Source organism: Mus pahari, chromosome 7, assembly GCF_900095145.1.
Source record: "Mus pahari chromosome 7, PAHARI_EIJ_v1.1, whole genome shotgun sequence".
Taxonomy (NCBI): domain Eukaryota; kingdom Metazoa; phylum Chordata; class Mammalia; order Rodentia; family Muridae; genus Mus; species Mus pahari.
Genome location: NC_034596.1, coordinates 30,263,319 through 30,284,476, shown reverse-complemented (window position 1 = coordinate 30,284,476; position 21,158 = coordinate 30,263,319). Strand labels below are relative to the sequence as shown.

At 36.1% G+C, this 21,158-nt stretch overlaps 2 protein-coding genes across 3 annotated transcripts in view; one reads left to right on the top strand and one right to left on the bottom strand.

Annotated features, from left to right (window-relative positions):
* Positions 1-21,158, bottom strand: part of Cog5 (component of oligomeric golgi complex 5) — a 287,917-nt gene that overhangs the window by 206,185 nt on the left and 60,574 nt on the right. The gene's annotated exons all lie outside the window — the stretch shown is intronic.
* Gpr22 (G protein-coupled receptor 22) lies at positions 12,636-19,642 on the top strand. Of its 2 annotated transcripts, XM_021202365.1 has the most exons (3): positions 12,636-13,062; positions 13,968-14,960; positions 16,490-19,642. In XM_021202365.1, exons 2-3 carry the CDS (start codon positions 14,875-14,877, stop codon positions 17,811-17,813), a joined length of 1,410 nt encoding a protein of 469 aa, XP_021058024.1. In that variant the 5' UTR covers positions 12,636-13,062; positions 13,968-14,874; the 3' UTR covers positions 17,814-19,642. The 2 variants fall into 2 exon arrangements, with proteins under 2 accessions (XP_021058024.1, XP_029396666.1); XM_029540806.1 differs by lacking the exon at positions 13,968-14,960 and having other exon boundaries at positions 12,678-13,062; positions 16,490-19,486.

The following is a 21,158-nucleotide window of genomic DNA, read 5'->3' as shown; positions in this document are numbered from 1 at the left end:
AACAAGGACAATGAATCAGCAGCAGTTTCCAGACACCCTCAACTACAGTTCCCAGACCTCCCCAGCAAGTTTCCAGTATCCACACCCTGGTAATGTAATATCCCTAGAGATGGACCCAACAGATTAACATAGAAGTCACCTGCCCCGGAATTCCCTAATGTGCTTTAAATTAGGCCTGCAAGCTCACTTGGGAGTCACTCTAGTCTGGTAATGGGAGACCCCAGCACGCTGGACTTCTACAGAATAAAACACTCTTTGTGCTTACATACTATTCTTTGGAAAATCATGGACCCTTACAGGTCATGCCAATAGTAACCCTAAGACATGGGTTAAAGACAAAGTTTGGGGATATGTAGGGATGATCCAGGAGAAGTTTAATGAAGGAGGATAATATGTTTGTATATGGATGAAACTTTCAAAGAATAAATAAAAATGAATATACTTTAAATTATTGAGGATATTTTAAATAAAAATAATCTAATTTGTAGGACATAGACTACTAGCTTATCATTGAGTTTTCACATAAAAAATAAGACATAAGAACTAAAACAATTAGAGTTTAATAACATTAAGACCACTTTTACAACAGCAGTGTAAGAAATAGTACATTGTAACTCCTAATAAATTACTAAGAGATGTTTCATGATAATTAAGTTTTTTAAAGAGTTAGAACTTCTGTTTCCAACCTAGCAGAGTAATTGAAATGGGATTTACCTGTCTGGTTTCAGACCCTGGGACAGGGTACTGAGGTGCATACTTTACATCCCAAAGCAGACCTACCTGGCATACCCTGCCCCCAACCCGGACCGTTCCAGCCCAGAGGCTGGACTGCCCTTCCCCCAGAGGCTTTTCTTTATAAAATCCAGACATTTCGGTCTCTCTCCCTTTTTCTTCTCCTCTTCATTCTCTCTGCACACCTACCCCTTTCTCTCTTTCTCTCTCTCCCCTACCCCCTGCTTCTCCATGGCAACTTCCCTAGCCTTGTTCCTTGGGGTCAGTAAACTTGGCCACCAGAGAGCAGCTTCCCAATAAACCTGCCTTTAATATAATCTAATCTGCCTTAAATTGGCTTGTTTCACTGGCAGTAGAAAGATAACCTATCACTACCTTCTAAATAAAAAACAAAATAAGATATGCAAAGCTGCTTTTTCCCCAATACTGGAGAGCAGACATGCAGGGCTGTGACTTTAAAGCTGTTGAGGTTTGATTTGGGCTCTGTGGTACCTTGCCTGACCTTGAACTCCTTATGCTCTTGCCTCCAAAGGGCTTGGATCACTGGTATGCACACCCACACCTGACAATGAACTGAGCTTTGTGACATAATTTACCCAGCTTATCGGCAAACACACTTAGAGAACCTATCGTGAGAGAGTGTGAGAAACCCCAGCAGAATACAATGAGGACAGTGAGTTTATGAGACAGATTTAAGGAAAGCTGAGGAGGCTAGTCTTTTGAGACTATGTTAAAGAAAAAAAAGAGAAATTTAAACAAACTTCCAGAAAAGTCTATATGGTACTTTGGGGTTGGGGGGGGAGACATAGTTACATAAACTTCTATATAGGACTCTTAAATATTCAAATGAATATGAAGTTATAAATTCATATAAAGAGATTGAGAAAGGCCAGGCCAAAAAAATAAAAAACAGTACCAGAAAGCCTACTAACAAGCAAATTTCTGGACTTGGAAAGCACTGCAAAATAGCCCAGGGAAAGCTAGCAGGGCCACTGAATACAGGGGCAGTCAATAGGGCAGAGAGAGAGAAAGAGAAAGGTCCCTCTAAGCTGCCTGATAGGAAACTCAAGGGTGAAAAGATCAAGCTTGGCACACAAGTATTAGAACTGCCCAAGTAGAACACTTAATACAAGAAGACAAAAGTCCATAATATTCAAACACAATGACCAATATCCATCTAAACATTATCTGAAATAGGAGACCAAAGATATTAGGTCATATATTACAACTGGTTCATAAAGAAAAACATTATACAAGGACTATAAAAGTTTATGAAGAAGTAAGGAAAAGGTTAGGTGAGTACAATTCTTTCCTTGCAAGCACAAGAAACCCATTTTGAAGCCGGGCGTGGTGGCACATGCGTTTAATCCCAGCACTCGTGAGGCAGAGGCAGGATGATTTCTGAGTTCGAGGCCAGCCTGGTCTACAAAGTGAGTTCCAGGACAGCCAAGGCTACACAGAGATACCCTGTCTCAGAAAAAAAGAAAAAAAGAAAAAAAAAAGAAACCCATTTTGGAATCCCAGTATTTATATAAAACCAGGCAAAATGGCAATTACCTATAATTCCAGCACTAGGGAAGCAGAGGCAGGTGGCTCCCTGGAGCTCTCTAACCAGCCAGCCTAAACAAATCAGTAAGTTCCAGGATCCAGGAGCTCCTCCTTCACAAAGAGAGGTGGAAAGGGACTCCAGGAGAGAGTGTTCAAAAAGAGAAGAGCACTTGCTGTTCTTGCAGAGGACTAAGGTCAGTTCCCAGCCATCGTGTGGCAACTCACAAGCGTCTGCAACTCTAGTTCTTAGAGATCTGTTGCCCTTGTCTGGCATATATATATCTTTCTTAAAAGGTGGAGAGGGGCAGAGTAGTGAGGGAGGGAAGAGAGAGAGAAAGAGAGGAAGGGAAATCAAATACATTTCAGCTGAAAAGGGGGTATTTAAATTGAGTAATTACTACAAGATTTTAGGTACATTAAGTACTGTAAAAGATAAGAATAATAAGTTAGACTACCCACACTAATCCTCCCCACTCATCCTGTCCCCAAAAAACAAAGTTTCAATGCTATGCAAGACAATATGAAGCATTTCAGAAAGTATTTGAAGACAGAAAATATTTTTAATTTGATCTTTTAAACAGTCCAGCATCAGGAGTAGTAAACACATCAAAAACATATATCCAAGAATATAGTTGATCCAAAGCCAGTGATAATCGCCAAAGCCCGTCATGAGCTACAGAAACGATGAGGTAAAATGAACCCTTAGAAGATCCGGGGTGGAAGACACATTATACGGAGAAGAAACAAAGAGCAATGACATGACGTCAAATATTGGAAAATAAATATTAAAGCACAAGAATCAGTTTTTGTACCAAGCACAAGACAATGAAAACACAAGAAATACGTTTCAATTCTCATTAATGAAGAATTTACTGCCACTAATCCTTTGCTACAAAAAGCCTTCAGGATGAAAGAAAATAATAACCAAAACTAATCTCTGTTGCACAAAAAGACATGAAAAGAGCCAAAAATTATAAATATCTATTTTAGTTTTTTTGTTTTGTGTTTGTGTTTTGTTTTCGAGACAGGGTTTCTCTGTATAGCCCTGGCTGTCCTGGAACTCATTTTGTAGACCAGGCTGGCCTCGAACTCAGAAATCCCCCTGCCTCTGCCTCCCGAGTGCTGGGATTAAAGGCACGTGCCACCACACCCAGCTCTGTTTTAGTATTTTAAAAGTCAAGATTTGTTTAAAAGATGATTGGCTAGGCAAGAATAGCAATAAAATTATTTTGAAGTTCATACAATGTATGTGAATAAGAGATGGTCTGAGTCAATGGATACTATATTATAGTAAGTAATATGCATATATATATATATATATATATATATTATATTTTAAGTAGATGATGGTAACTTAAGTATCTGTATCATTAAATTTTGAGACAATCACCAGAGAAAACTAAAAGATATAGTTAGTATGCTAGTAGAGAATCTAAATGAAAAGCTAAAAAACTGCTTAATGTCCACAAAAAAGGCAGGAAAGAAGAAAAATAAGGATACATAGTATAAACAGAATAAAGAAGGCAAGACAATCTAATAATGTGAAAATTACATTAAATATAACTGCTTTACATTCTAATTCAGACAAAAATCTGAAAAGACTTAAAAGGAGGAAAGTCATTAATATCTAGGAAAAAAATACCTTAAAGGTACACAGATAGTCCATTAAATATGAGTAATGTGAACGACACAGAACAAACCTGAAAGCGACACAGGATATTACTATTGGGGTAAGACATTGGGATAACAACCTTAAATGTGCAGGTGCTGAATAAAAACACAAAGCAAAAGCCGGGGAAAGTGAAAAAAGCCACAAATCTACAGTCAGAGTTGGAGACTTTACAACTCTTCATTTACTAAAAATAACTGTTCGATAAAAAGCTAACAGAAGTATAAAAAGAGAATCAGTAAGGCCAGGCCTTAAAGCACAATCAATTAAAACTATTCACAAACTGTGCTCAACCAAACCACATCCTAAGCCTTTAAAGAAACATGGTGTTTGTTTGTTATTGAGATGGGATCTCTACACAGTCCTGGCTGTCCCCTGAACTCACTATGTAGAACAGGCTGGCCTCAAATTCACAGAAATTCATCTGCCTCTTCCTACTGAATGCTGGGATTGAAGACATGCACCACCACACCTGGCAAGTATAAGCTTATTTTTGAAAGCTGATATTGCCCAAAACATTCTCTTTGACCACAATGAAATTAAATTAAAAACAATAGTAATAATTGAAAAATCATCTATTATTTGAAAATTGGAAAATATCTTTGAAACTAGTAAGGAAATCAGAAAAAAACACTGTAAAAAGTTAAATAAAATAAAATATATGCACATTGTGAAATGGGTAATGCGGTATTAAGTACATATTAATGGGCAAAGAATTAAAGCTAATGAAAGAAGCATTCACTAACTGAGGAAGGAAACATGAATGGAACAGAAATCAATAAAATATAAACTGCCTACACTCATGAGAGCGGTGACAGCAAGACAGCTCTTTCAAACATTAAAATATGATAAGAAAATACTTAAAGGATGCTAGTGATATTGATGAGTTCAACAGCATGAATACATTATTTAACAGATATATATCACCAAAACAGTGACAGGAAGCAATTGAAAACCTCTATTATCTGTCAAACAATTTGAATTTATAAACATTACCCGATATGAAACTTATCAAATATTTAAGTAGGGATTGAAACTAATGATTACAAACTCATAATTAAAGAAAAGGAAACAGTTTTTCCAACTCATTTTATAAGTTCAGAATTCTAGAACTAGATAAAACACTAAAATAAATGAAAAATTACAGACCAAAGTCCCTCATAAACACACAGGCAAAAGGCTTTATCAAAATAATATCAAATGAAATTATGCAACATCAATATCCATCATAACTAAGCATTGCATGTCTCAGAAATGCGTGGTTAGTTTTACATTCAAAACTCAATTTGTCAAGTTTCCCATGCTCATAAGATTAAATGAGAAAAATCAGGTGAGTTTTCAATAAATGGAAAAGGTCATTTTAAAAGCATAATATACATTTCTGATACAGGCCAAATACTCTTCAGAGTAATATCAAAAAGCATGAGTTCAGAATGGTCCAACTTCACATCCATGAGAACTACAAAGTACCTGCTGTGAGAGATTAAAGATGACCTATGTAAAGTTAGAGACGGAAGTATCGGTGAGAAAACTCAACATAAGGATCTACTGATTGCACACAAAGCCAAATGAAATCCCAGCAGGTGTTGTTCCAGCTTCCAGATGGACGGAAAGAACACAGCTCACACTCTGGACAACAGGAAGAAGAGAAAAGCTCTCTGCAAGCACAAACCTTTCTTAAAACTGTCAAGCAGCAGGGGTTAAAGTACCAACCTGCCCAGACTCTCAGAAGAGAAGGCCAGCTGGAGGACACACTGGGCATGAGCAGCCGAGGACCCAGAAAGGCCAAAGCATACACCAGGAAAACTATTCGGCTAACATTTTTATTGATTTTTTTCAAGGCTGAGTGTGTGTTAACAGGAAAATAAGGACCATGGAGAATATATATGCAGAAACAGTTATGCCTATCTGCAGGCCCTTCTTCACAGACTTCACTACAGAGTCCAGGAATGCACTTCCCACAGTATAAGTTTCAGGGAGGAAAACAGCGGGCACTGAGGGATGCAATCCTAAACTAATCTTGAATCCCTTCTACCAACTCTGGCATGTGTGTGAGACTGTGAAGAGTTTAACTACTCTGTCGCTCTGTGAACACAGCTGACCAGCTCACAGAGCTAGGAAAAGGAGATGTGGCTGGTGTAGGATGAGGGGTGATCCTTCAGGACTAAGACAAACAGAATCCAAGAATCACCACATGGTGGCTTCCAGTCTGTCATGAGAATATGTTTCCATGTCAAGTACAATAATTGACCCAGGTAGAACTAGAAATTTGCTGACTGCAGCCTTTATAAGCCCAACTGTCTTGTTGACAGCTGCAACTTGTTTTCATGGCTTGAAGTTCCAAGGAAATTATTTAATATGCCAGCCTTCTAAAGGGCAGACCTGAAGATTAGACTGTTGGCAATAGTCCAGGATTTGGGAAGTGGGGAGTTTTACACCCTAGAAAGGCTAATCCAAAAAAGTATTGGCTGGAGACAATCATATCCACTTCATATTCAGTAGCTAGCACTAACATTAAACAACTTCATTGGCTTCAGTTTAGTCAAAGAAGTGGTGAATCTAGCCCAAAAATTCACCAGAACTTCTGTGAATAGAAGATATATGTGAGCCAGGGACTTTATTTCATGTGGTAAGATATGCTTTAGTCCCACCTACTCTTCATACAAAACTCAAACTGCCACTAAGGCCAGTCCAGAACCATCTGTGAACAAACTATTTTCATCGAGGTACGAGATCCAACAGCTTACTTCTGCTTGTGAGTCATGAAGTCCAAGTTAACCTCCTGCCAAACAGGGACATCATGCCATACAGCCAAAGGGTATATGGGATTCAAGTACTACATCTTAACATGTAGGCAACTGGCACATTTCAAAGGCCATGCACTTGAAGGGCTATTACTCAATGGTAGAGAGTACTTGCCTGCCATGACAGGAAAGCCTGCTTCAATTCTTAACAGTAGAACAAACAAAACTTTTGGGAAACTTTAGTGCTAGAAGTTACAAGCCAATGTGACCCACATAATGAAACTATCACAAATAAAGGAAGAGAGTTTTACAATTCGTAGCTCAATGAAGAACACTTGCCTACTATGTGTAAGATTCTAAGTACAGCATTACAATTTTGAAAAAGGGAGAATGGGTGGGGAGGAGAAGGGAGGAGGGAGGTTGAGGAGGAAGGGTGCACTTAGTAGCTGGGTCAGGCAGGTGGCACTGCTGTACTGGGAAATAGCCTGAGGTCTTCAGCAGCTACCAGGCTTTTTAACAAGCTGTGATTTCTTCTCTTTCTATTGAATTTGTATTTGTTGTTGTTGTTTTTAAAATCCCTCTTAGCATGTAGCTAACTAAAAAGTGAGAGTCATCTTTAAAATCTGAAAGTATATAAGACCATCAAAACCACACCATTAAATATCCGTCTTGCAAAGGGGACCAGAGAAACAAGCAAGGAGTAGATCCAAAGGCCCCACCCACAAGTCTGAGTCTTTGAATTTGAGCAGTTGCTCCCCACTACAGATCACAGAAAAAGAAATTGAACAAACAAAGCAACTATAGCCAGAGCCTCTAGAGGACTACCTTATTCACGCCCTGGCCAGAGGCGTGGGGAGTGGGAAGGGAGTGCAAGGAGAGCAGTGGCATGGGAGGTTTTCCTTCCCCTTTGCCTCCCCACACTAGGGTGGAACCACAACCTGCCTCCTCTACCCTGACCGACCACTGGCTCAGAAGGCTCAAGTTTGCCCCTGGGCCTTCTTCTACAACTCTAGCCTACCTCAGTGCCTCTGCCTTACTTGCAACTTCAGAGCCTCTCCAAACTTGTAAAATTCGACAGGCGCCTCTGTCCTCAACTCTAAGAGTGCCTTCTTTCCACTTCAGGAGGCTCCTCCTACTCTAAGCAGCTGAGTTTGGAGTAAGAGGAAAGAAAGGAGCCTCAGATGGCAGGCACAAAGAACAGCTGCACCAAATCCCATGGTAAAAGCTCAACAAACTCAAACTACTCAGGTCTGCACCCTCACTGCTGCCACCTGTACTGCAGCTCTGGCGAGCACTTGACTCAATGGCTACACCCTTGTCTCTGCAGCTCATGAACTAATGCTACCTCACTCATGAACTATCATCTTTCCTTCCTTCCTTCCTTCCTTCCTTCCTTCCTTCCTTCCTTCCTTCCTTCCTTTCCTTCCTTCACTCAACTTATGAGCCACAATGCTTATCTGTTTCACAGATGCAAGCAGAAGGTATATGTTCTGGGGTTTAAGAAACAGGATTTTATCATCCATGATACAAAACCTAGTTTTAGCACAGTACTGCTGACATTCACCTTGCCCTACATGGCCCTCCACCGGAGGGCTCTTGCTTGATTCTCTGTAGCATGAAGACTTCTATCACAGCTGAAGAAGATCAAAGTTGGAAATAGATCATTTTCAGAACAAGCAGAACAAGTCTATCCATCTGTTCTTTGTCTGCAGTCATTACTTCATCCCTTAAGGGAGAATATCCCTGGGAAAGAGACCAGATAAAGAGCAGTCAGAGCTTGCTTGCTTGTCCAATTCTGCAAGAAGAGTCATGGATGCTCACGACTCGTAACAGACTGCTTCAGCCAAATATACTCCGATCCAATCTAATATCAGAGATGCTGAGAGATAAGTAAGTGTGATATACATGTTTTGGGGAGAAGCAAACTTACTATCTCTATAAGCAGACATTACTGTCTATATACAAAAAAAAATGTTATTGATTTTAAAAGCTCTAAGATTACCAGAATTTAGTAAAGATACAAGGATACAAGATTGTTTTAGCTAGGGGTTTCTATTGCTGTGAAGAGACACCATGACCACAGCTACTCTTATAAAAAAATTTTTTTTTAATTGTTACTGGCTTATAGTTCAGAGGTTTAGTCCACTGTCATCAAGGAGGGAAGCATGGCACATGCAGGCAGACTCAATGCTGGAGAAAGTCAGAGTTCTACATCTGGACCAGCAGGCAGCAGGCCACAGGAAGAGAGCCAGTGACACTGGGTCAGGCACGAAACCTCAAAGCCCACCTCCATTGATACACTTACTCCAAGGTCACACCTACTCAAAAAGGCCACATCTACTAATAGTGCCACACTCCCTATGAGCCTATGGGGGCCATTTTCGTTCAATCAAACACCACTATGACTACTGTCACGTGCCCTACCTACAAGGAATTAGATTTAAAAAGAAAGAGAGAAAGAAAGAAAGAAAGAAAGAAAGAAAGAAAGAAAGAGAGAGAGAGAGAGAGAGAGAGAGAGANAGAAAGAAAGAAAGAAAGAAAGAGAGAGAGAGAGAGAGAGAGAGAGAGAAAGAAAGAAAGAAAGAAAGAAAGAAAGAAAGAAAGAAAGAAAGAAAATAAGAAAATTAGGCATTGTTTTGATAGCCTTAAAAATGTAATAATAGAGTACAAATCCAGCAAAGTATGTACAGAATGTATAAGCAAAGAACTACAAAATATTGATAAACTAAGCCACAGATGAACACATGAAATTCATAGTATTCTTTCAGTCCTGGACCGAGGTCTCAAAGGATGGTCCATTTTTATTTTTCTGACGGAGAATCTGTTGTATAAGAAATTTCAAGTTGAGAAGCCAAATGAAAATTTCTTCCCTGAGTCCCAGTGTCATAAATAGTCTTAACCATGTTAAGTATTCTTTGGAAAAGCACTCTTTCTGAAGCTTAAAGAGCGATTTTCCACAGTTAGAAATTATCTTTACATTTATGCTTTTCTCCCAAATATTTTCAGATAGTTAATTAAAATATTTCACAAATTAAACTTTTTATTTATAAACTCATCAAAAGTATAGTATCAGAACTGGCCACAAACTTTTAGGAATTAAAACAGATATATAATAAAAATATTTATAACTAAAGGGAAAATATAACTTCTGAAAAACAATTTTGAACTGTATTTCAGGGTTAGATTCACATATGCTGCTCAGTTACCACTGGAAAAAGCAAATTATATTTCCAGTTTATAAGGTAAAAAAATTAACCTATGAAATTATTTTGTAACATAAAATTTTATTTAAATCACCAGCTGCAGCAGTTTTCAAAATTAGTATCTTATCTGAACACTTGAATTAAGTGTACAAGTGTAAAAGAAACTGTTACCATGGAAACGGTATCTTCATAAATTCTAACATATGTAATTTTTCATAAAAATAATGTAATCTATTTTCTCTCCAGACAGAGTTTCTCTGTGTAGACCTGGCTGTGCTAGAACTCACATTGTAGATCACACTGGCCTCGAACTCAGAGATACACCTGCCTTGGCTTCCTGAGTGCTAGGATTAAAGGAGTGTGCCATGATACCCAGTTTTTTAATCCAATTCTTAATCTTAATCCAATAATATTACTATTATTATTATATTATTTGTTAAGACCAGAGGACTTTAAAATTAACTTGTGAAAATTTTAGTAACATACAAGTACTAAACTCATTTGTGAATTTAATAAAGCAAAACCATTAGACTAAGTATTGTATTTTAAAAACTGCTATTTGTGGTTTCTCATGTGTCTTTAATCATAGCTCGGTTACACAGGGAATGCACAGAAATGTCCAGACTTGAGCTTTTTTCTACAATTACTACTTACATAAAATTCAGATATAGTTTCTCAAAAATAACCTTACTGTAACTTAGAAAAGTCATCTCATTTAGTCACAAATATTTTCAACAACAGTTATACTGTTGCTTAAACTATAAAATTTGTACAGCTAATAAGTAGAGAGAGACCTCAGATCAAACAGTGTTAAAAATCATAGGCTTTTTGGCCCACTAGCTCAAAAAGTAGGCTCCCAGGGCTATAATAGACTGATAAAACATACCCACACTTTGGGAAATCAATAGATTTCTCTTTGTCTTTATGTCTTCTACTTGATCAAGATTTTTTGACAATAAACCTAAGCAAACAACTCTCTAACAGAAGAACACTATATAGATTATTAATAATTTCAATATTCTAATCATAATTTTCAACTAAATGATGGTACGATGTTCCCTCTGACTGTAGTTTTTAGTTTAAAATAACATTTTTGTATCATCTGTCTTTAACACATCTGTCATTCTAGCAAGATCCTTCTCTATAACTTTGAAAATGCATGAGTAATAAGTAGCCAAACTTTTTCATTTTTATCATTACCAAACCTTATGACACAAAGCTATGCAAGATTTTTTTTCAAAACTCACAACAAAATGTCCATATTACTTTCAATTTCTAAAGAATGCAATTCAAACCGATGTACTCATCAGCTATTCCCCAATAAAACTTCAACACTAGCCATAAAGGATTTTAAAAGTGCATATTACTTTTCAAAATTATAAAAAAAATAATTCTAGTGACAAATTTTTAAACATCTAGGATACAACACTTTGAAAACTCAACACTATTCCTAAAGCTGGAAATAAGTCATGATTAATACGCTAATAGCATAGCCATCAGTACCATGCTCCTTTCTGGCTCAATGGTAATTAGTCTTTTACAAATGTGTATTTGGTTCTGGCTCATTGATTCCCAATGCCAAACATTAAGAACACAGTCTAATGTCTGAGTTCCTGTCCCAGAACCCAAGTGATGGAAAGAAAGAACCAATTCCTACAAGGCGGCCTCTGACCATGATATGTGCACCACGGCAGATGCACACACATACATACAGAAATGTAATCTAAAAAATAATCTGGTTACTACATATTTTTCCACCTAAAAAGATATGCACCTCACTAACAAGAGCAGAAATGTATTTAAAATTACTAACAATTGAGAGAAATTTAATTTTAAATTAATATATTTTATTTTTATATCATTCTTTTGTTACTTTTAACACTCATCTTAAATAGTTTAGCTTTATAGCCTATGAGAATACATACATTTTTCTTTACCACATATATTTGCCAGCAGCATTAGCAATCACCATATACAATATTTAAGAAAGATCAACCCACCAAGAAATGTGCCCATGTTACAAACAGAAATAGTCCACTGAGATAAAATACTAATAGCAAATGATCAGTACACACATATACATAAAAATATCAGCACAGGTGAGGACTGAGACTACCATGTCCACATGCTCTACCATTATGCAAGCAATGGAATGGTTACAAATGTTTTGTGCTATAATCCCCTTAAGTCTATGTGTTCAGTAACATGAACTAATGAATGAAATGAAGGAATATCTGTGTGAATGAACACTGAAGTCAGCAAGTAACATAAAATGATTACAACTTAAAATACAAAGAAATGACTTGGATACAAACAAACTAGTTGAAATCAAACCTGATTCACTGTAAAGATGCAGGGCTTTCTATCTTTAGAACAAAGAACCTCAACCCAAAGCAGACACAGCTACTAACACAGTCCAGTTACCCAGACTTAAAAATATATTATTTTTACGATGTAACCTCCCCGACACACACATACACGAAACAAAAGCAGAAACACAACAAAAAAAAGGAAAAAACTGTGTTCTTAATGTTTGGCATTGGGAATCAATAAGTCAGAACCAAATCCACATTTTTAAAAGACTAATTTACTCATATTCTATTTAAGAGCAACAACCAGTTTAAAAAACTTAGGCTTTTAAAACAGCATCCTTATATAAAGCCATGGGGGGGGGGACACCCCTGCCATATATATGAAGCAGTTTAAGCCAATACAACTGGCCAATCAAAATTAGTGAATGCACTGCATCTCTCTGCAGTGGGGAGAAGCGACAAGGTAGGCTGTCACTCTGCAAAAGCTGCTCGGAGCAGGCTTTCCTCTCCAGAGCAGTGCCTGTCCTTTTCAGAAAGCCTGGATCCGAATGCTGTCTCTGGAGACAAGAAGCCTTCAGTATGCTAAATTACTTTCATTACGCATTTTCAGAGGCTTATTGACTCCACAGTAGGAAGAGTGAGAGGCTGCTGCAGCCGAAGCAGCACTACACATTCTATACATTAGCAGGGCTGCTGAAACAAAGGCACAGGAGAAACATTTTCATTAAGGTCGCTTGGAAGAGATTTTTATAACCCTCTTCCCCGAGCCCTTGTACTTTCAAATCAACAGAATGAATCAATCAAAACTGGAAATGCTTCAACTACATCAGGAACTCGTCAGATCTTTAGCAGAGGTAAGATGTGTTCCTTATTATAGTACATAGGTGCTTTTGAAACATCACAGTGGGGTAAAATTACTTTGGAATTTTTAGCCTAAATTTTTAAGAGTTTGATTGTTTTCCTTCTACTTATTGGTAAATATGTAATTTTTAAATTGATTTCTTTTAAGACATGATGTATTTTAAATGTAATTTTTAGGGTGCACTGTTAAAAAACATTCTGTTCTGTTCTCTATAATGAACTCCAAAAACATCAGCTCTTAAGTCTCTTCGGATATACCAAATATTCTTAATGTCAATAATATAGCCTTTTTCAAGTGCTAAAAAGAACATTCATATTTCTTATAAGAAGCTAGTTGACTCTCTGGCTGTTTTATGTTAAGATTATAATTAGGCATGCTTACTGAAAATTATTTAATATGCAGTTAAGATTTTTTTACTACCATTTACATTTCACCCACATGAGCAATTCATCAAAAGAAATTTATAGTGTCTTATCACAGAATCTGTTTTAATGAGTTAAAGTTCAAGCTATGTGCTAATAATTAAGCAAGCTGCAATATTTCCCAGCATGCGGGAAATGTTAAATTTATTACCAAGGGGGAAATGGTAGTATGTTTACTGAATACTAACTGTTCATAATCTCTGAACATTCAAAATCACTTCTAAGAGAAAAGAGAAATATTTTAAAATTACAGTTTTTCTCATGGTTATATTTCAATGCTAATTCTGATGCTCAATAAGCTTTTTTTATTTGAAAAAGCTTCATTTTATGACTATACCTATGCCTATAGCAATACAGTTTGCTTATTTTGAGAACAAATGCTACATGGATTAATTTTTTTAACTAAAGTAACTTGTGATTAATTCAAAATTATTAGGATACCTATTCCTTAATCATTTTTTGCCTTTTTCACAAGGGCCCACAACTAATTCAGTATACACAACTGACAATTTGAAGAATGCAACTGCCTGAGAGGCTCCTTAGCCCTCTGAACCACAACTACTAGATAGTCTTGTAACACATGATTTTAAGACACTAAGGAGTTAAAGCCTCAGATTAGCTGTGCTGGAACGGAACAAGCTGACAGCATCCCAAGACGATGCTACATAGACTAACCACGAAAAGAAAAAAATAGAACTGTAAAAGCCTGAAGACCAACTGGTGAGCGTTTTAAAAGGAAGATCTCACACTTTAATAGAGCAGAATTATGGACACTATTGATTCTGCAAGAAACAGTGAAGCAAAAACTTCCAAAACGAGAATGGCATGACGTACCAGCAAGCAAAATGAAGAGTTAGCAAAGGTTTTCTGCACTATTTAGATATTCATATCAATTGGTATGACTAATAGAGTTTTCCATCTGAGCTTTATGACCAATTATGCATCCTCTTCTAATGAGAACAAACCGAATTAAATAGCAGATGGTTTTTATCAAAAGAGCGTGTACTGGATTTATAATATAAAGCAAATTATGTGATCAAGAAATCATTTCCAAACAATGAGACCTGCTGCAGACAGAGCCTGAAAACAAACGGATATCTAAATGCATTTTAGAAGCTAGAGATGGGATGTTTCCTTTTCTATTTTCACATATTCTGGAAAATAAAGAGAAACAATCTTGTATTTCTTCAAAAAGAAAATGCAATTTCTATCATTTGATGAAGTTTCATTTGCCTGAAAATTATGTGTTGTTCTTTAGAAATCCATTAGCCAACTAAATCTCACAATTCATACAACTGAAGTACTCAAATAGCAAATGAATGAATTCCTACAAAACATGAAGTAAAACACAGCTACTCTACTGTTACCAGGAAAACAAATTCATGTCAGAATTGTCAATGACATCATGTATCAATTTGTGGAAAACTACCATGGTGAGCCAAAAGGCCCATAAAGCAACAGCAAACAGGTAGGTCAGAAGATGCATGGAGCCCCACAGAAGAAAATACATGTTTTCTATCATTGCTGTTGTACTTGACAAGTGTGCTTTACGTAATTATAAATGTGATGGGACAAAACAAAGACCTGATGTTCAGTCTGCCAGTTCAGAAAATTTAGTTCTCTTAGAATTGTCCATTTTCATGGGATTTCAGTAAGTTGAGCCATTTTATATGATAAATATGTGCCTGGTAATATCCATTAAAATGAAATTACTGTCATATATTTCTGAAATATTAATGACATGCATAAGGTTGTCAACGGTAACATCAATTTAAATGTCATTGTGAATTTTGAAAACCATTAATTTTTATACTTCAAAATGAAGTATTTTGCTGTTGAAATGTTATACCTGAAATGTGAAATATACTTGGATGTATGGATTCATGTTAAGCTGAATAACCTCACTGCAGGCATTTCAGGCCAAAAAATCAGATATCATTTTTATAAATGACTCTAAACTCCTAAAATACATATTTGCATGAATTAGTCAAACCTGTTTATTTCAGAACTTTTTTTCAAATGTATTCACTGGCTGATGTGAACAAAATATTTCACAAGTAATGTATAACTTAAAAGCTTCCTCAATAATGGACTTCAGAATATTTTTTTGAATTTCATTTTTCTACCCCACAAATTATTTAAGCAAAAGAACTGAATACAGTCTTTAAAACCACTTCAAAAGCATCTACTTCTTAATACATATGAAATTCCAATTTCCTCTTTCTACAACACACAAGAGGGTGTGGTCACAAAATAAATCAGCCACAGGACTACTTTTTAACTAAGCTTGTAGCTTTTTACTTTAGCATAATGTCGACCCCCACCCCCCAATTTCTGTAAAATGTAGTGGGCATACTTGCTATGACAAACAAAATGCCCATCATTTGCCTCTTTCTCTGGAAGTAACCCCAAAGTCCACACTGTTGGCATCTTAGAGAATCAGCTACAGTCGCTAGGACAGTGGTAAGACAGGGAGAACAAATTAGTGCTGTGTGGCATTTATCTTTTCAAATGAACACTTGTCCCTTCATTTAAAATCTCACAGGGATAATTACATCTACACTAATCATGCTAGAGCACACTGAGATAGCATTTACATTGCATCTACTCACAACATGGTTTTAAATGAAATCTTAAAGCACTGGACCAGAATTAGGTTTGCACTCTGAGAAATCGTCTTATTCAGAAGGACTTTCTCTGAAAAATTAACTCTTCAGCTATTCCCAATGAAGTAAACCCTTATTGCACAGATAGAATTCTGCACTACAGAGGAATAATCCCCATATGGCTATTTCTTCAAAAATAGAACAATTTCCCTTTACACCAAAAACAATGTAGCCCTGATGTTTCCCAATTCTACATTTTGAATCAATAGTTTACAAAATAAAAAAATTAAACTAAGAACATGATAAACAGATATTTTGTTGTTTACAAAGAATATCATGTCTTATATATCACTAAACTGCCAAACATCAAATATTCTATTTGATTTTCTAGGCAAAACACCAACTGCTCCAAAAGAATGTGTTTTTCTCCTGTTCTGGAAATCAACATGCAGTCTGAATCAAACGTCACGGTGCGAGATGACATTGATGACATCGACACCAATATGTACCAACCACTGTCATACCCACTTAGCTTTCAAGTGTCTCTCACTGGATTTCTCATGTTAGAGATCGTGCTGGGGCTTGGCAGCAACCTTACCGTCCTGGTACTTTACTGCATGAAATCCAACTTAATCAACTCTGTCAGTAACATTATTACAATGAACCTCCATGTCCTTGATGTCATAATTTGTGTGGGATGTATTCCTCTAACTATAGTGATCCTTCTGCTCTCACTCGAGAGTAACACTGCTCTCATCTGCTGTTTCCACGAAGCTTGTGTTTCCTTTGCAAGTGTTTCGACAGCAATCAACGTTTTTGCTATTACTCTGGACAGATATGACATCTCTGTAAAACCTGCAAACAGAATTCTGACAATGGGCAGAGCTGTAATGCTAATGACATCCATTTGGATTTTTTCTTTCTTCTCATTCCTGATTCCCTTCATTGAAGTAAATTTTTTCAGTTTTCAAAGTGGAAATACATGGGAAAACAAGACACTGCTGTGTGTCAGTACAAGTGAGTACTATACTGAGCTCGGGATGTACTATCACCTTTTAGTGCAGATCCCCATCTTCTTCTTCACAGTTATAGTCATGTTGATCACATACACCAAGATACTTCAGGCTCTGAATATCCGCATAGGCACTAGATTCTCAACAGGACAGAAGAAGAAAGCCAGAAAGAAAAAGACAATCTCTCTAGCCACACATGAGACCACAGACATGTCACAAAGCAGTGGTGGGAGGAATGTTGTGTTTGGTGTGAGAACTTCAGTTTCTGTAATAATTGCCCTCCGGCGAGCCGTGAAACGCCACCGGGAACGACGAGAAAGGCAGAAAAGAGTCTTCAAAATGTCGTTATTGATTATTTCTACATTTCTTCTCTGTTGGACACCAATTTCTGTTTTAAATACCACAATTCTATGTTTAGGCCCAAGTGACCTTTTAGTAAAATTAAGATTGTGTTTTCTAGTCATGGCTTATGGAACAACGATATTCCATCCTCTCTTATATGCATTCACCAGACAAAAGTTTCAAAAAGTCTTAAAGAGTAAGATGAAAAAGCGAGTTGTTTCCATAGTTGAAGCTGATCCCATGCCTAATAACGCTGTAATACACAACTCATGGATAGATCCTAAAAGAAACAAAAAGGTTACCTATGAAGACAGTGAAATAAGAGAGAAATGTTTAGTACCTCAGGTTGTCACAGACTAGAGAGGAGTCCCAGCACCACCAAATACATTCAGAAGAATTTTACATTTAAATTGTAAAAATGAAATGACTGCCAAATATAAGAGAAAACATTCTAGGTATTGGTTATGTTGTAAATTTTCAATGTGAATGTCAATTAGATTAGGTCATATATACTCAATTTCTTCATTATTTAATGTATTTGTTGCATGGCAGTTTGTTAAAAAGTAATACCATGTGTATATTTTGTCAATATTATGTCCATCAGAAGATATCCATGTAAGTCATATTTTCTAAAGAATAAATATATAGCCTTAAAACAGTGTATAACTTTAAAATTTAACTGACACAGGTATCTACGTTTTTAAAAACAATGTATGATGTCTATTATTTCTAAGCCACGAACTACAGATATATTTATATGATGACAAGTTGCATAAAGTATTTAAGACAAAAAAATTATAGGCTCAAAAAATCAAAGCAAGATTTTCTGTACCACTATGCTATGTTTTTGATGATGACCAACTTGTTATAATATTTTAACAACAAAATAATGAACTATATATAAACCTTATTTCTTTTGAATGTAGAAAATATAGACTTAGTATTTCAAAACCATGAGTCAATGAATAAATAAATCCTGTATATGCACACAAAAATAGGGAAATTTTAAAATTCAAGTTTACTATAAAAAGAAAAGAGACTGAATTCTATTACAAGGGTAATATGCCTACTGTACAAATGAACCAACAATAAAGGGAGGGACGAAAGCCACAGTAACACCAGCCTTATTCCTCCTCCCTCATTTGGCCTGATTCTACACCAAATGTCCTAGGCTAAAAGAAAATACTGGTCTTAAAAGCCTGCAATAAAGTAATTTTTCACTTAACTCTACTATTTTGTATACAAGACGTTAACCACACAAATAGGAAGACTGAGCAGAAGATGAGAACCATTTCTGTCACTGTAGAAAAGCCTAACACAGCCAGATGTTTCTAATTTTGGATACATAGCAACTTATGTGAGGCAGAATTTATACAACATTCCTTCCCAGCCTTCAAAATACAACAGCTCTGTCTCCAGTCTCCAGGAGATTAAACTAATAATAAATTGTGTCACATTTCTGTTCCTCCACCATGTAACTTAGACATTTTTCTCTTAAATCCTCAATTCTTATTGGAAAATTATTATTCATTGTAATTATAGATTGTAATTATAGATTGCTATTTTCATAGCAAACAAGAATTTCTTACTTGCTATAATAATCTGGCAATGCATAGCAATACCAAAACTTAGAAACAACTTATTTAAAATAGGTAAGTATCTGCTATATGTAACTGGATAGCTTGACAATAATTATTCTATATTTTAAACACTATATGAACTAAATGAAGTAACATACTTTTTAAATTTAAAAGGTCATGTTAAACAAGTCAATATATATCACTTTTTACACAATGGTGAGATTCATCTAATCAACTTCACTGACTAGCCTAGTCCCTGAGGAAATGAATGTGATACGGGAACTTGAAATCACTAAGGTTTCTGGAAAATTAAACTGATTTATTTTGATTATAATACTAGAGTGTCAAAACTCGGCAAAGGCCTACCTTTCTTCTGCTTTATGAAATTTAAAAAATGCTGCAGTTTGATAAATTGTAGCATAATCAAATAAAATTTATTTTTGAATCCTAAAATTAAAACTTAATGGTGTTAAGATTTTTTTTCACTGAATGTAAACATTTGGCCTACAATATATCCTAACTCTTAATTACAACTTTTAATGCATTTTGTACTTGGACTTCCAAGCATTAGTTAAAATAATCACACCTAGATTTATAAAGTCTTGATTTTAAAAACTAGACTGCTTGCAGAGCTCATGTTATTAAACCCCTTCACTGAGCTTTCAGTATTTTAATCATGACGTTCATAAGCATTCTAAAGACTTTAGGAAAGAAGCTAATTTCTGCCCTGTTAGCCTAAAAGTTTTCAAGCATTCTGACCTTCTGAATTAGGGGAAAAAAAATAGCAAACATTGTAACTTCACCTTGTAAGCTGCTATTTGTTCACTGAACATCAGTTATATGTACTGACTTATAACAAACAGTATCTGTACCTGTCTACACCTCACCCAAAACCTTGAGTAACTTTTAATGTGTTAAGTAGTATATAACATGTGAGAAGCAGTGCAGCAGAGAATACATAAACATCTGGACCTCTTGGTGAATGAGAGGTTAGCTGACCTCAAGTTTTCACTGACTTAGACTCTGTTGAAAACAACAAAGCAGTGTGTTCCTTGGGATACCTTTAGCTGTAATGGTATTGGTTTTTTTTTTCCTTTTTTCCTTAGTAATTTTACTTCCAAGAGCATTCTTGCTAATTTTTCCTTTCATAATGAAAACTCTTTATGCAAATAGAATAGAGGCAGGAGGGAACCTGGTATGGACTGATTCTTACAATCCCACCTTTATAGCCACGTGCTTCCAATCTACAGTTGAGTCAGCTATGCCAAGCATAGGTTCCATAAAGTTCAGAAATTTGTCTCGTCTTTTTTGTTTTGTTTGCCAATCTAGGAAATTTAGTACTCCACGAAAAAGATGTCCAAACCTATTGTGAAGTGTAATTCTTCACAATTATGCCTTTTTAAAGGCTGTATTCTATATTTCACAATGCTAGTCATATTCACATAAGTGATCAGATTTTTATTTCTCAAAAATAAAAATAAAAACTACAATAAAACCTCATTTCTCCAGGTTTAAAATTCGGACTTCTCCAGCCAGACAGGTAAGGCTGGCAACCAGAGTTTGAGTCCTGGAACTCACATAAAGGTAGAAGAGAAAGAATGCCACAAAGTTGCCCTCTAACCTCCTGAAGTACAGGTTGGTACTTGAGCATGTATGCATACATATATTCTAAATAAAAAATAGTTTTAAAATCATACTCAAAAGTAAAAATGATATTTAAGAAGATAGTTATCAGGATTTTGTTACACACAGTAATTTTGAGGCTATATTTTAAGGTCAACAACATTTTTTAACTTTATTACATTTTGTGGTTATATATTTAGGTTGTAGAATTCAATTGGCCAGTAAATTTTTGCCATACACAAGCAGTATGGCAGAGATGTTGAATTACAGAAGAGGTTATAAGAGTGTAAGAATCCAAAATCCTGGTATACCTCAAGCACTGCTTCTCAGAACTGCGAGGGACCGAGGCCGCAGACTGCTGCAGTATTTTGGAATACTGGTACATATTTTTTTTTTTATTTCTTTTATTTTTTTTGGTTTTTCGAGACAGGGTTTCTCTGTATAGTCCTGGCTCTCCTGGAACTCACTCTGTAGACCAGGCTGGCCTCGAACTCAGAAATCC